Source organism: Cuculus canorus, chromosome 4 (assembly GCF_017976375.1).
Source record: "Cuculus canorus isolate bCucCan1 chromosome 4, bCucCan1.pri, whole genome shotgun sequence".
NCBI classification, from domain to species: Eukaryota; Metazoa; Chordata; class Aves; order Cuculiformes; family Cuculidae; genus Cuculus; species Cuculus canorus.
In genome coordinates, this window is record NC_071404.1 from 3012832 (window position 1) to 3029805 (window position 16974).

At 49.8% G+C, this 16974-nt stretch overlaps 1 protein-coding gene across 1 annotated transcript in view; it reads right to left on the minus strand.

Moving 5' to 3' along the window:
* The window catches only part of ATRN (attractin), a 208728-nt gene extending 192243 nt beyond the window's left edge, over positions 1-16485 (minus strand). The window contains exon 1 of the mRNA XM_054064661.1: positions 16110-16485. Within this exon, the coding sequence (XP_053920636.1) occupies positions 16110-16408 (299 nt within the window). The 5' untranslated portion in view covers positions 16409-16485. The remainder of the gene's footprint in view (positions 1-16109) is intronic.
* Positions 16486-16974: the final 489 nt, after the last annotated feature.

Genomic DNA, 16974 nt, shown 5'->3' on the forward strand with positions numbered 1-16974 from the left:
CATCCTTAGGTGCCGTTAGGAAAGTTTTAGGCTGTGAAGGCACGACAACATTTCCAGCCAGATCACGCGTTCCCATTTTCCACCAGAAACCTGAATCCCAAGCCTTTCACATTCAAACATCAAGCCTGCACAGAAATTATTATGCCATTCGCATTCAGGAATTATGCACATAATGAGATGATGTTTGCCTGCTGTCCCAGAAATATTCACCAGTTCAGGTTACCAAGAATAGCTGCAAACAAGCCCAGAATTACTATTTCAACGTCATGATGTGTTACCTAGCTCTGAGTTTTCTTTGGGCTCCCCATATAAATTCAGATAAAACAAATTAATATCAGCAATAGCCACTAGAAATAAAGATTTCCAGCAACATCAGAATGGATGCACTAGAAAAAAATGTGCATAGGTGGAAAGTCAAGCTCTGTTTTTGACTTTGAATCACTTCAACACCTCCTCAAAATGATTCATACTCCAAAAGTTGAACGAGGGCATATTTAAATACCCATTATCATGCCTGAAAAGAAAAACACTGACTTGAAAGAAGCGCCGCAACCTGTGCTGGTGAAAAACAGCCACCAACTGACCCAAATTTATAGATCTGCCTGTTACGTGTTCAAATGCAATAAATCAATCGGTTAACAGAAGCGCACGGACACACTGTCAAGCAGGCAAGCAGATACTATAATTAAATGCATCTGGAAATGCAGAGTGTATCTCATACAACAATAACTTTAGTTCCCAATTTTTCAATAAAAATAAAAGCTACTCATTATGCAATCACACCAAATCCTCTTTATTTGAAAAAATAAACATCACAGCACCATTAGTGACCCCAAAAGTCATTGTTTTACAATGTATTATTTGGAATTCAGCAACTAGAATCATAGAATCGTTAAGGTTGGAAAAGACCTCTAAGATTATCCACTCCAACCCTCAGCCCAACACCACTGTGTTTACTAAACCATATCCCCAAGAGCCACGTCTACAAGGTTTATGCACACCTCCAGGGATGGGGACTCCACCACTGTCCCAGGCAACCTCTTCCAGTGCTTCACCACCCTTTCAGTAAAGGCATTTCTCCTGATATCCAACCTAAACCTCCCCTGGCACAACTTCAGGCCATTTCCTCTTGTCCTATCACTTGTCACTTGGGAGATCAGACTAACTCCCACCTTGCTACAACTTCCTTCCCAGGAGCTGTAGAGAGCAATGAGGTCTCCCCTCACCCTCCTCATCTCCAGGCTGAGCAGCTCCAGCTCTGTTAGCTCATCCTCATAACCCCTGTACTCCAGAACCTCCTCCAGCTCCGCTCCCCTTCTCTGGATGTGCTCCAACCCCTCAATACCTTTCTTGCAGTGAGGGGACCAAAACTGAACCCAGGATTCATCAACACCGAATACAGGGGGATGATCCCTTACCTACTCCTGCTGGCCACACCATGGCTGATACAAGCCAGAATGTCTGCTCACCATTTGGATAGAGTAGAACCTTTTTTCCTAGCAGCACATTAAGTCCTTGATAAGAAATAACACTATCATTCTCCCTGAATTTTCTCCTGTAACACCGACACACACACCCAGTGTTTCAACCCCAAACTGCTTTGAATCTCAGGTCTTGCGATGGCCTTGAATTCTTGGCATCACCTTCGCTGATTCCACACAAGATCAAAGTATGTAACAAAGGCAGACACTGGCGATAGCGAGCTCTGAAATCGCTATAAAATTCATGTGACACTCTCCACTCTGCATTAATATGATATCAGCGCTGGAAATTAATCATTAAGCAAGCAGGAGCACAACTTTTGCCGCACGTAGCTTTGTGCAGGTTCTTTGTAGCAATGCGCTATCTTGAAAAGTTTATTCCATTGAATCACAGAATGGTTTTGGTCAGTGAAACGTTTTTTGTTGGTGAAAACAGTGCTAAGCTTAGACATTTATTACTATTTGAATACAACTCATTTATCATAGAATGGTTTGGGATGGAATGGACCCTAAAGCCATCCAGTTCCAACGCCCTGCCATGCGCAGGGACACCTCCCACTGGATCAGGCTACTCAAAGCCCCATCCAGCCTGGCCATGAACACCTCCAGGGATGGGGCAGCCACCACTTCCCTGGGCAACCTGGGCCAGGGCCTCACCACCCTCACAGGAAAACATTTCTTCCTTATACCTCATGTAAATCTCCTCTCTTTGAGCTTCAAACGCATTCCCCCTCATTCTGCCCCTGCACTCCCCGATAAAAAGCCCCTCACCAGCTTTCCTGGAGCCCCTTTTAGTAGCAGAAGGTTTATCTCAGAAGAACTCAAAAACATTCCTGATTGTAACATGCAATGAAGTCTCAAAATTGTGCACAGGGTGAACATCAACTACAGATTTCCTCCAGATGAAGCAATTCCATTCAAAATCTCTGACAACAGCACCACAATACCAACACTTCAAGCACTGCAAACTGTGAAAGGAAGGCTAAAATGACACATGCACAAAGATACTGCGAGGAAAAACCCCAAAATCACTCAATACACAGCTCTACTTTACACCAGCTGCGACTCATCGCAGCAAAATTCACTGCAGGTGTAATTTCTCTTTTCATAGCTCTAGTAATGACCGAAAACCAGCAGGGATGAAAACCACCACAGCTTTAAAAGCAGAATAATTGAAGACACAGCTATTCTTCCACTTCACAATGAAAGAATATTAAATCCAATCTAAACTATCTGAATGAAAAAAACCCCAATACTCACGTTCTGTATTTGAGTTCATAAAAGGAGTTTACAGAAAATGCTAATTCATCTGTGCCAAGCTGCTTACACTCCGAGCAGAGAAGCACCACCTTGGAGACGGGTATTAAATTTTCATGCAGCACAAACACTGACTAATAAAAGTCTTTGCAAGGGTGTTTTCCTGATGCAGCCTTCCTTATTTTGTGTCCTTTCAGATTACAGAAACCATCATAGAAAAAAACCCCAAGATTTTCTGAGGAATAGAAGATACAGAGAGAAGACAAACAATAGAAAAGCTAGGATTTTCACAGCTCCGTCCATACGTCCTGTGGTAGAACCTACAAAGCTGAGCGGCATTGTCTGCTGGTAGAAGACATTACAGACCATTTTCACCCATAACAGGACATCTAATACTCTGCACCTACAGAAAGGAACAACCCTTATTACATGTGAGAACTTCATGAGGTTGCCAAGGGCAAGGTCCTACGCCTGGGTCGGGGCAATCCCCATTTTCAGTACACGATGGATGGGGGATGATGTGATTGAGAGCAGCCCTGAGGAGAAGGGCTTGGGGTGCTGGGGGATGAGAAGTTTGACATCAGCCAGCGATGTGCGCTTGCAGCCCAGAAGGCCAACCACATCCTGGGCTGCATCCAAAGCCACGTGGCCAGCAGGGTGAGGGAGGGGATTCTGCCCCTCTATTCCACTTCTGTGAGACCTCATCGGGAGTATTGTATCCAGTTCTGGAATCCTCAACATAAGAAGGAGATGGAGCTGTTGGAACAGGTCCAGAGGAGGCTACAAAGATGATCCGAGGGCTGGAGCACCTCCCATACGAGGACAGGCTTAGACCTGGGCTCGTTGAGCCTAGAGAAGAGAAGGCTCCAGGGAGATCTTATAGTGACATTCCAGTACCTGAAAGGGGCTACAAGAAAGCTGGGGAGGGACTGTTCACAAAGGCTTGTGGTAACAGGATGAGGGGGAATGACTATAGACTGGAGAGGGGCAGATTTAGGCTTGATATAAGGAAGAATCTCTTCACGATGAGAGTGGTGAGGCACTGGGCCAAGTTGCCCAGAGAAGTTGTAGCTGCCCCATCCCTGGTGGTGTTCAAGGCCAGGTTGGGTGGGGCTTTGAACAGCCTGATCCAGTGGGTGTCCCTGCCGATGAGAGGTGGGGTTGGAACTGGATGATCTTTAAGGTCCCTTCCAACCCAAACGATTGTATGATTCTATGATTCAATTTGAATTTTCATGACATGCAATATAAGCCATCCTGGGATGAGCGTTGTGTACCACAAAACTGTATCCTGGGCTATGTCAGAAGAAGCCAACAATCTGCTGGGCAGTATCCAAAACAGTGTGGCCAGCAAAGTGGGGGAGGGGATTCTGCTCCTCTACTCTGCTTCTGTGAGATGCCACCTGGAGCCCTGCGTTCACTTCTGGAGCCCTCAGCACGGAAAGGTCATGGATCTGTTCAAGCGAGTCGAGGAGACCACGAAGATGATCAGAGGGCTGAAGCACCTCTGCTCTGAGGACAGGCTGAGGGAGTTGGGGTTGTTCAGCCTGGAGAAGAGAATGCTCTGGGGAGACCTTAGAGCAGCTTCCAGTACTGAAAGGGGCTCCAAGAAAGCTGGGGAGGGGCTTTTGATCAGGGAGTGCAGAGAAAGGATGAAGGGGAAGGGTTTTAAGCTGAAAGGAACTTAGACGAAACATTAGGAAGAACTTCTGAACTGTTAAGGTAGTGAGTCACTGGCCCAGGTTGCCCAGAGAAGTCGTGGCTACCCCATCCCTGGAGGTGTTCAAGGCCAGGTTGGACAAGGCTTTGAGCAACCTAATCCAGTGGAAGGTGTCCCTGCCTATGGCAGGGGGCTGTACATGGATGCACTTTAAGGTCCCTTCCAAACCAAACCACCCCATGATTCTATGACTTTGCAGACACCAGCTCAGCAGTCATGACAAGGAAAAAAGGGCTACTACTTATTGGGAAACCCTTGGTTCCAATGCCCAGACCACCACTGCTATCACGATCTCCACTAAACCAGCTGAGTTCCACTTCTGCATTTTCAGAGAACTGAACATTCTGAACCTGTCGACGCTGCAGGAAGCCTGTTTTACCAAATTGCACCACAATCAGTACCAGGAACGTTATCGAGATCCTGGGGTGTCCTGCAAGTGTTTCATACAATGTGATTTAAAGATCAGCTGCCCAGCTTTAGCAGGAATATTGCCCAGCCAGTCAGCAAAACATTTAAATTCTTATTTAGATCAGATCTTAGGAAGAAACGTTTTCTTGTGAGAGTGGGGAGGCCCTGGCCCAGGTTGCCCAGAGCAGTCATGGCTGCCCCATCCCTGGAGGTGTTCAAGGTCAGTTTGGATGGAATTTTGAGCAGCCTGATCCAGTGGGAGGTCTCTCTGCCCACGGCAGGGCGTGGAACTGGGTGGGCTTTAAGGTCCCTTCCAACCCAAACTATTCACTCCTTCTATAAGATGCACTAAGGGTATTATCAGCCAAAACCACTAAGTCCATTTCCTTTAAAACATTATCCTAAACGTCCCTCACTATTCTCACATACCGGATTTCACTTGTTGTATTTTCAGATGAAGACTACTCTGGGTGCAACTAAGGTCTTTCACCAACCCTTAGAGCTTCACAACTCCACAATTAAGACAGAGCTCTTCTGCTTCGAGAACCCAAATTATTTCAGTTTCCACAAGCCAAAACTGTGCCCTGAATAGCATGCACACAGCTCGGCCACTAAAACCCTAAGAGCAAGCCACGTCTCTATCAAATAAATATTTATTTTAAGCAAAGGGCATTAGTGACAGCCTCAAGTAGACTCCAAAGGAGCTCCGTGTGGATCAGCCACGAACAAAGCAAGGGAACAAAAGCAGGAAACAAAAGGCAAACATCATTACTGGTTCAGTGTTTCAGTGATTAAATGAGTATTTGATTCAAAGCCATGCACAAAAGCAAATTATCATCTCTGTGCTGTGCTGTAAAATTGATTATCAAATTTTCCAGCCCTGCTTTCAAGACGCTGCAGTGGTTACACGGGCAGATGTCAGCACGTGGCTCGACAGGAACAAAGCACTGTAATAAAATTGCTGTACTCTTTCTTAAGGTGAATTCCAGTTTGTAGCAGCTCATTCCTCCTCCAAAACCACTTTACCTACAAGATCACATCATTCTCAGTCCCATCTTCTGCATGTTTTACTGTATCTTTTCACTGTGCTTTATAAAACACAATGTAGGAGCTTCTAAAGAACTACGGGAAAAAAGCAAGGCTCTATCAGATCAAGAAGCTCATTCGAAGCACCGTGCTTGGAAGTTCAAACTGGAAAAAATTCTACAAGGAAAGCAGCTGCTTAAGAAAAGAGCACCCAAGGGGATCATAAATGAATGCAATAACACAACAGTTTGGTCAGCAGCAGCATTATCTTAATATATAGAGACTTTTCAGCACGGATCCTCATAGACACATATGTTAGGCACATTGTGTTCCTGGTTTTAAATATGATTGCTCACAAAAGCTTCAGAGGAACAAGCCAGGAAAGTGAAATCAGTCACGTGCATTCCAAATGTTATTTAACTTTATCAGGACGCACGATAAAAGCATTGCTGGTCCTAGATCTTCTGAAAGCTTACAAAAAACCCTGTCGTTTCTGTGAAAACAGTGCTAACCTCAGTCATTTGTTGATATTTCAGTAGCAGTCATTTATCATAGAATGGTTTGAGCTGGAAGAGACCTAAAAGCTCACCCAGTTCCAAGCCCCTGCCATGGGTAGAGACACCTCCCACCGGATCAGGTTGCTCAAAGCCCCATCCAACCTGACCTTGAACACCTCCAGCGATGGGGCAGCCACAAATTGTCTGGGCAACCTATGCCAGGGCATCACCACCCTCATCATCAATTTTTTTCTAATGTCCAATCTAAATCTTTCTCTTTCCAATTTAAAGCCATTATCCCTCATCCTATCACTCCAGGACCTTGGAAAAAGACCTTCCCCAGCTTTCCTGGAGCCCCTTCTGGTACTGGAAGCTGCTCTAAGGTCTCCCAGGAGCCTTCTCTTCTCCATGCTGAACAACCCCAACTCCCTCAGCCTGTCCTCATAGCAGAGGTGCTCCAGTGCTCAAATTATCTTTGTGGCCTCTTCTGGAGCCTTCCCAACAGTTCCATACCCTTCTTCTGTTTGGGATTCCAGAACTGGACACAGGACTTCAGGTGGGATCTCACAAGAGTGGAGTAGAGAGGCAGAATCCCCTCACTTGCCCTCCCAGACATGCTCCTTTTCAAGCAGTCCAGGATACTGTTATGTAACTGTTACGTTAAATGTAGATTGACTCAGATGGCAACAAACACCCAGTTGGACATGAGCTTATTTTGGATCCATAATGAAACCGAGACTGTGAAATAATGGAAAAATCTAGAGCAGTGTCAGACAACTTCTGCTGGGCTGACTCAGGCAGCTCTTCCCTGGTATTCAGACACCGAGAAATGAGACAGCAATGTCTTTTGTGTTGACCACTGCAGAAAAGGAAGCATTTTCTATGATTCTATGATTTGCAATCAAATCTGAGGCAGTGATATGATCGTGGAATTGGCAAGTGGAGGAACGTTATCCTGTACCTGCACCGTTCCCAGAGGTCTCAACGTGCTTAGCAAGGAAGACAGCAACTGGAAGTTACTCACTCCTCTCTCACAGGTTGAAACCATGAGCTGTTCAATAATTCCGAGAACTAACGCTCCAGCAGTGAAGACATTTGATGTGCACGGAGCAGAGATGACAGGAAGGATCTAGCGTGCACTGCATTGTCTTACTGCTCTGAATTTTCCTCTATTGACTTCGCGCTACAAAGCAGAGTGAAAAATTATGATAAGAAGGGAGCTTATGGCAAACATTAACAAAATCTCACAGACGAGGAGGAACTGATCTAAGCTGAAAGAGAGAAGATTTAGATGAAATGTTGGAACGAAATGTTATACTACGAGGGTGGTGAGGCACTGGCCCAGGTTGCCCAGAGAAGTCGTGGCTGCCCCATCCTTGGAGGTGTTCAAGATCTTTATATATGGTACCTGAAAAAGGTATTAAGACTTTTTGTACTCATAATGTAAGATCACTCCAGTACCTGAAGGCTCTGGGAGCACAGTTTTGGGTAGGGTAGGATATAAAAAGGGAAAAAGGTTATGTGTGGATGAACAATTCATTTCAGGTGGAGGAGGAGGAGACAGAGAAACAGCATACTAAATCAGGAAGGGAACTAAAACCTCAAACAGCCTGAACAACCAGAGACGTAAAACATGGATGCAATACAAGAAACAGAGGGATTTGGGATCATGCTGCTGCCTGGAGCAGGTCTCGAGCTGTTGACCAGGTTGGATGGGGAAAGCTGGGAGGGGCTCCTGATCAGGGAGTGCAGGGACAGGACAAAGGGAAATGGTTCTAAACTGAAAGAGGGGAGATAGAAATTAGAAATTAGGAAGAAATATTTTCTTGTGAGGGTGGTGAGGCCCTGGCCCAGGTTGTCCAGAGAAGGCGTGGCTGCACCATCCCTGGAGGTGTTCAAGGCCAGGTTGGATAAGCCTTGGAGCAGCCCAATCCAGCAGGAGGTGTCCCTGCCGATGGCAGGGGGTGGAACTGGATGGGCTTTAAGGTCCCTTCACCCAAACCATTCTATGAATTGATTCAAGGCAAAAAAAGTGCAGAACGTGCTAGATATTTTTAAAATATTGTATTATTTCACAGATTATTTTTTGTCTTAAAACAGCCCCAGTAAAATATCAGGCTGTCCAATAAAACAGCGAGAGTAACAATAAAACAGTGAGAATCAAGATGAAATGTTAGCCAGGAGCTTCTCCCTCAATGAAGAGGCCATTTAAATACATGAAATATAGCAACACATACGTAGACAGACACACATCCCCCCCTTTCTAGCAATATTATAAATCCAGAATTGGAAATAATGCCTCCAAGAACTAAGTAAAAGCATATAAAGGTTCTTTTTTTTCCCCAGTGTATGCTTTAAAATGCATAACGCTTAAGTATTTCCTCCTTGAATAGCTTATTCTTTTATTATCAGTGCACAACATTTGAGCAAGCCTTTCACCCAGCGAGATGGCAGAGAAAATCATTTTAAAGCACGATAATGTACTAATGAAAAGAGAGAAATAGAATGGAGATCAGGGCAAAAATGCAGCACCCAAATCTAATTTGAGCACTTAAACTGATTTGATTCAAATTGCCAGCACCCTTAGATATATTAAGTAGTTTTCTGACTTTCCCTAAGCTTTAAACAGCATCAGGTAGCTTTTTAAAGACAGTGGCTTTTTATACCAGCTGTTGAACACAAGTTTCCACTTATTTAAGGATGGAAACTCTGATAGCTCTTTGCCAGCCAGCAGCTCTCTCAGGTTATGATTTACCCAAATCTTCTAGAGATAAAATTCCTTTTCACTGTAATATTCTCTGGCCAAGGACACTGTATCACCACCGACTCCTTAATAATGTTCAATCAGTGGCCCATAACTGCTTCCATTAAATTAATGAAAAGATAGTTTAAAAGATACACTCTAATCATTTTTTTCTCCTCCAACCATCACGTTGCATTGTGAAGCTCTGCTTAGATTTTCCTCAAAAAGAAAAAAAAAAATAAAGTATTACTATGAAAGAAGAAATAGAGCCTTTGCACACAACAAAACCCAGCTTTCTGGAATCATAGAATCATGGTTTGGGTTGGAAGGGACCTTAAAGATCATCCAGTTCCAACCCCCTGCCATGGGCAGGGACACCTCCAGCTGGATCTGGTTGCTCCAAGCCCTGTCCAACCTGACCCTGAACACCTCCAGGGATGGGGCAGTCATGCCTTCTCCGGGCAACCCGTGCCACGGTCTCACTACCCTCAGTGTGAAGAGTTTCTTCCTCTTGTCTAATTGAAATCTTCCCCCTTCCAATTTAAAGCCATACTCCCTCATCCTGTCACTCCAGGCCCTTGGAAAAAGTCCCTCCTCAGCTCTCCTGGAGCCCCTCTCAGTACTGGAAGCTGCTCCAAGGTCTCCCCGGAGCCTTCTCTTCTCCAGGCTGAACAACCCCAACTCCCTCAGCCTGTCCTCATAGCAGAGGTGCTCCAGACTTTGGATTGTCTTTGTGGCCTCCTCTGGATCCAGCTACAGTCCTACATCAAACTGCTCAGCAGTCTGCCTAGACACACAATTTTCATACAATTACAGTACCAGAAGCCAAGCATGGTCCCGAATTTGTTAATCAATCCTCCACAATCTCTGACCAATAAATCTATGTAAAATAGCAGTCACTTCTTCACCCGCGCTTTAACTCTGTCGGCAGCTGATATGAAAGCCGACGGAAAGAATTCAACCCAAACACGACACGACGTTGTGTCCTTGAGCTTCTAAAGCGCTTGAAGGAGCCTGCGGTCTCAAAGCTGGTGTATCCTTTTGACTGTACAACACTCAACGCTGGCAAGTTTACTCCTAGTTCCGTGGTCCCGAGTTCCCACCGCTCAAAAATAATCTCTTCAGTGTACTGGTCCAGCCGTGTGACTGGGAGATTCCTCATCCCGGCCAGCAGGCAGCCTCACGGCAGTGGCCCTCTCCTGCCAGCCTACAGCAGGCTGAAGCCACCGGCTGCACAGGAGCTCGCTGGAGGGTTGGATAGAAATACAGAACACAGCGCATCAGGCACATCCTGTATTTTCTATTTCAGCATCTCACAACACCAGAATCCTGAAGGGTTTTGAGGGGACGTTGTAAGAGGAGCGGCTAAAGTCACTTGGTCTATTCAGCCTGGAGAACGGGAGACTGCAGGGAGACCTCATTACAGTTTATTGCTTCCTCACCAGGGAAGGAGGAGGAGCTGATCTCTTCTCTCTGGTGACCAATGATAGAACTCAAGGGAATGGCAGGAAGATGTGCCAGGGGAGGGTTAGGTTGGGCATTAGGAGAAGGTTCTTCACCCAGAGGGTGGTGGAGCACCGGAACAGCTCCCCAGGGAAGCAGTCATGGCTTCAAGCCTGACAATATTCAAGAAGCGTTTGGCCAACACCCTCAGACACACGGTGTGAATGTTGGGGTTGTGCTGTGCAGGAACGGAAGTTGAACTCGATGGTCCTCATGGGTCCCTTCCAACTCAGGACATCTGACGATTCTACCATCTTAGTCTTTATCTTTAAAGAACTCAAGTGGCTGGTTCCACATCTTAAAAAATAAAGTCACCTGAAGTCCTTTCTAAGTCAGTCTCCTACATTCACAAGAGCACAACTGATGTAAGCACAGGTCAGCCTCTTCTCAGCAGCCAGTCCTACCACCAAGAGCAATCGCTCACGAAACCACATCAAGTACACTCCTGCTATGTCCTTTTCTTTTTAAGGCATCACATCACACCACATCTTTTAAACCCCATATCCACATTAGAACAGTAAAACACCGCATATGATCTCCCTTCCACGGTTTGGGTGAAACAGGAAAGAAAACAGTCCACTTCAGGTTTGTTCCCTGCAGTCTAAATAAAGAGACTTTTGCAGTGGGGAGGGCAAGTCGAATACCAGCGAACTGCAACACAAAGCTGTGATGCTCGTTCTTTGCTGCTACCACAGGAAGACGTGAGGAATTAGTGGGTCAGCAAAGCACAAGTATCTTGACAACCCCAGTGCTCAACATAAACAAAAAAGTCGAGGCCACAAATACAGTCATCACACACAGCGAGATAGGGACGGGAAGATTAACATGTCAAATTTAATTACATCTCTCCGTCAAGCAGATAAGCATGTGGAATATACCACAGGGAGAAAAGAATTTTCACCTGCCCTTCCGCTTCCCGTCTGCACGCACGGCATCCAGGAACACACGAAGACTTTTAAAGCGAAGCTGGACAATCAAACCCCACCCTGCCATGTCGCTTCTGACAGGAGAGGGAGGAAAACTCAAGGTACGTGAAAACTGTGACTGCTAAGCTCCACACATGGCTATAAAGACTTGCCTGCACTTTTCTCAGAGCTCAAAGTTTAAAAGCATTACTAGCAATTTGGACTCACTAATAAATAAACAAACAGCTAAATAAAACAATTGGAAAAACACACATCATATTTTCAGTCAGCATGTTTAGATCAGAATTATCTGTAAAAAGAATCAAGAGGCTTTATCAAAATAGATAAGAGGCTAAAAGAAAAAGACCATGGGCAGCAGGTACATTCCGATTCCCAGCAGCACCAGTTCGCCAGAGAAAAGACGATTTGACTTTATTCAAATCTAGTCCCCTTAAAATGACCAATAACCATTCAGGAAGGTAACAGGTAAGTGGCTATTTCACAACACTCTCTCTCAGCCACAAAATTCTTATCACGACAGCAGTAAAAACCATCAAAAAGGAAGCTTTTGACCTCAAGGGCTTGCCCAGCCTGGCATCATTTCCACACAAAGCCCCTTTCAAATTAGCTGCATCGCACCCCCAGCTACAGCCTGTCAAAAATACAGATAAGAAAAGAGAAACTCCAACTCCTAAAGCACACAGAGTGTTCTTCTTCTATGACTTCGGCTCAAAGAGGCAGCTCCCCTTCCCCAAATCTACAGGGACTATCATCTAAGGTGGTGGGAGGGGGGAACTTTCCCTGAGGAGCTCCTGAGAAAGCAAGTGCTGCCTAGAAGAGTCATCCGTTTTTTCATTTCCTTCTTTTCCAAGACTCAGCTCTGTCCAGGGAATTTACTCAACGCATGCAGGCACAGACTCTGCCACCGCTGATAACACCAAAGCCATCTTACAGAAAACCATCTTACAGAAACCCCTGCCACTGAAAATCTAAGTTTACAGAGAGGCCAGGGTGCATTTCCAGCCCATTCCCACAAAGATATCCAGCTTCTCATCCTATGGGACAGAGTTTCGACACACAAACCAAGTGGGCATCCTATGACCATCACCTTGGCACTGAAGACAATGTGTTTTCCAGTGCTGCACAGCCCAAAGATCCCCATCCTCCTGCGCAGACACCCTCAGCTCCTGCCACACACAGCCTGGACAAGTGCAGAGCCATGGGGTCTCCATCCCCCAACTCAGAACCATGCTTCGGCCTTTTTTCTCTCGAATAAATGACTCCGTCCAGAGGCAGGACACTCAACCACTCCCTGCTCAATCCCCCCCCCAGCTGCCAAGCTTTGGCCTCGTCCCCCAGCAAACCTAGGAGCTTCTTCCCTAACACCAGGCTGTTATTCCCACTGTCCCCTCTCCAAGAACCGGCACCACTCCTGCTCACACCCCTCTGGCCCAAGAGCTGAGCCTCCCCACATGCCACCCACCCCCTTTAAGACGCTGTTTCACTATTCCCCACACCTCTCTCCCAAACTCACCCTTAAACAAAACCACCACCCGCTCATGCTATCTGCCAACAAGACCCTGCTTAACCCCTCCCAGACACCCCTACTGCCTCCACCCAGCCCTAACGCCCGTTCGCATGCCCTTCCTGTCCCATTCCAGTCTGCTCCCAACCAGATCCAGTCCCCACCCCCATATCAGATCTTCCGTGTCCGCCCTCACCCAGGAACTGGCAGCAAACCCACGCTTGTCGTCTGCCCAGCACCCACTCCTCACCACTCCCCACCTGCCTCCGATGCCAGCGACCTCCACGCACACCCAAAACCACCCTTAAATCAGCTCATTCACCCATCATCCTTCAGACTTACACAGCCCCAAACCCATCCCTGCCGCCCAAATACCTCCCCCCACCCAATTCCCCCTCAGCCTTATTTTCTCTCCAAACCTACTACAACATAAATCCAGTTCTTTGCATCCACATTCCTTCATCTTCCAATTCATTGAGCCCAGATCCACACCTACCCTGCACCCACATTCCTGTTCCTACACACCCACAGCCCCTCACTGCAACTCCTGATCCCCCGTTACCCCTGTGCAACCCCAGCAAGCAACCCCCAAATCACTGCCCCCTCGGAAGGGCCTCGTTGTGGTACAAACACCCCAAACTCGCCAACTGCTGCTCCATGGGGCCCCACACCTACATCCCTTTACTCCCAGACCTCTCCCACGCAGCCCCAATTGCTGACAACCCCACAGCCCCCCAGACCCACCTGCGTGTGCTCTCTATCCATCGCACCCACTCCCGCCATCCTCCTTTTACTCCCAACAGCTCAGAGCCCCCCTTCTGCCCTTAAATCCTCGTTGTCCCTCTGCCTGGCTCACACCTGCCTCACACACCCCCGAATCAGCCCCTCACACCCCTGCTGCTCTCAGACTTGTCCCCCCTCCAATCCCAACCAGGAACACCCCAGTTGCCCACTCTGTAGAGGCTCCTGCGCAGCCCTTACTCCCACACACTGGGATCTGCATCTCAGACCCAGAGCCTTCAAACTCACCTCTGGGCAGCTCCCACCCCTTCTGAACCCCCAAATCTCCTCACATCCACCTCCCTGTTGTCCCTTTTGAGACCTTCCCTTGGGTGGTTTGAACCCAGAGGTGCCCTTTGAGCAGCTTCACACACACACACACACACTCCCCCTCACCTGCTCCTCACACCCAGAGCCCTTAAACTCACCCCTGGGCAACTCCTGCTGCTCCTGAACCCCCAAACCTCTTCACACCCACCTCTCTCTTGCACCCCTTGTGTGTTCCCCTTGGGTAGCTTGAACCTAGACGTGCCTCACACACTCTTCCCCCTTACTGCTCATCACATCCACAGCCCCTCAACCCCCTTGGCTGAGGACACCCACAGTCCTTGTTGTCCCTTCTGCTGAGAGACACCAGACTCTTTCCCAGCCCTTACACCTGCACTGGGATCTGCCCCTTGCACCCAGGGCCTTCACACTCACCCCTGGGCAGCTTCAACCCTTTCTGAACCCCCAAACATCTTCACACCCACCTCTCTTGCACCCACCAAGTGTCCCCCTTGGGTAGCTCAAACCTAGAGGTGCCCCCTCCACGCTCCTCCTCACACCCGGTGCCCTCAAACTCACCCTGGGCAGCTCCTGACCCTTCTGAACCCTGCAAACCTCCTCACACTCACCTCCCTCTTGCCCCCCTCAAGTGTTTCCCTTGGGTGGCTCAAACCCCGAAGTGCCCTACACAGACTTTCCTGCAATTGCCCCTCGCACCCAGCACCCTCAAACTGGCCCCTGGGCAGCTCCTACCCACGCTGAACCCCCAAACCTCCTCACACCAACCTCCCTTTTGCCTCCCTTAGCGTCCCTCTTGGGCAAAGTTGTTCCCTGAGCACCTTCCCCCTCTACTTCCCCCAAATACTCGTTGCACACAGAGCCCTCAAACTTGCCCCTGGGCAGCACCCATTCCTCCTGAACCCCTAAACCTCCTCACGCTGCCCCCTCGCACCCACAAACATACTGCCCCTAACTGTCACCAGCTGCAGACACCTGCAGACCACCTCGCTTCTCGGGACACTCTTGAACCCCACTCTCATCCCTGAGGACACCCGGGGACCCCCTGCTTCCCGGGATACCCATAAACCCCTAGTCCCTGTCCCAGGACACCCATAAACCCCTCAGTCCTCTCTCAGGACACCTACAGCACCCCCTGCCCCTCGGGACACCCTTAGACCCCCCTCTCATCCCCTCGGGACACACATGGACCCTTCTGCCTCTCAGGACACCCCTCTACACTCCCTCCCCGCCCCGGGACACCTGCAGCACCACCCTCAGCCCCCAGGACACCCCCTTACTGCCTCGGGACACCCCTAGACCCCCTCTTATACCCCCGGGAGACCCCCAGACCCCTCTGCTCCTCAGGGCACCCAGAGAACCTCTGCACCTCAGGACACCCCTCTCGCTGTCCCAGGACACCCGCAGGCCCCCCTCAGCCCCCAGAACACCCCTTTAACCTTCAGAAAACTCCCAGCCACCCTCCCTTCCCCCAGGACACCCCTTTACCCCCTCGGGACACCCCTAGACGCCCTCTCATCCCCTCGAGACACCCCTAGACCCCTCTGCTCCTCGGGACACCCAGAGCCCCGCCCTGCCCCTCAGGACACCCCTAAATCTCTCTGTTCTCCTCAGGACATCCCTGGATCCCCCTCAGGACACCCCTAGACACCCCCGTATCCTCTCAGGATACCACTGGGCCCCTTCTCTTCCCCTCGAGACACCCGCGGACCCCTCTGCTTCCCGGGTCGCCAAGAGCCCCTCCTGCCCCTCAGGACACCCCTGGACCCCCACTCAACACCACCCCCCGGGACACCCCCGTACCTCCTCGGGGCACCCTTGGATCCCTTTTCATTCCATCGGGACACCTCTCGACCCCTCTGCTCCCCGGGACATCCAGAGCCCCCCCTGCCGCTCAGAACACCCCAGGACACATCCCCCCCGGGTCCCCCCCTCCTTCCCAAGACACCCGCAACCCCCCCCAGGACCCGCGGTCCCACCTGAAGCGTCCCCCGCAGTGTTGGCACTGGTCGCCGACCCAGCCGGGCTGGCACTCGCACTGCCCACTTCCCGGCTGGCACCGCCCGCCGTTGGCGCACGGTTTGTCGCATTCCTTCACCGCCGCCACCTCCTCGGCAGCAGCAGCACCAGCGGGGCCCAACCCCGGTAGCGCCGGCATCAACAGCCCCAGCAGCGCCCACAGCAGCAGCAGCGGTGGCGTCGGTCCCCGCCACGCCATCTGCTGCCGCCGCCGAGCGCGGGAGGGGCAGGCGGGGGGCGGCGGGGCGACGCGGGGCATGTACGGCGCGGCGGGCGCGGGGGCTGCGCCGCTCCCGCTACGGTGGCCGCGAAGGGAGGGCAAACGCGGGGCGCCCGCAGCCAGGCGGCGCCGCCGGGCCGCGGCCGATGACGTCACGCAGCGGGCCCGACCAATCGCAAAGCGGGGACGGCCCGCCGGCGGCCAATGGGAAGGGAGGCCCCGCCCACCCCTAAAGGGGACTGGGAGACAGAAGCCACGCCCACCGCCGGCCAATGGCAACGTAAGCCACGCCCACCGCCCACCAGCGAGGAGTAGGGGTGTGGGCAGAGCGGCCCCGTGCGGGGCGCTCGCGGGCCGCGGAGCATAGAGACGGGGAGGGGTGCTGTGGGTGTCCCAGCTGTGTCCCCCCCCACCCCGAGGCTGGGCTGTCCCACAGAGAGTCACAGTGGCTGCCCCATCCCTGAAGGTGTTCAAGACCAGGTTGGAAGGTGCCGCGGACAGCCTGATCTAGTGGGGTTTCCCCGCCCATCGCGAGGGGGTTGGAAATAGATGATCTTTAAGTTCCCTCCCAACCCGAACTATTCTATGATTCTATGAGAGTTGGA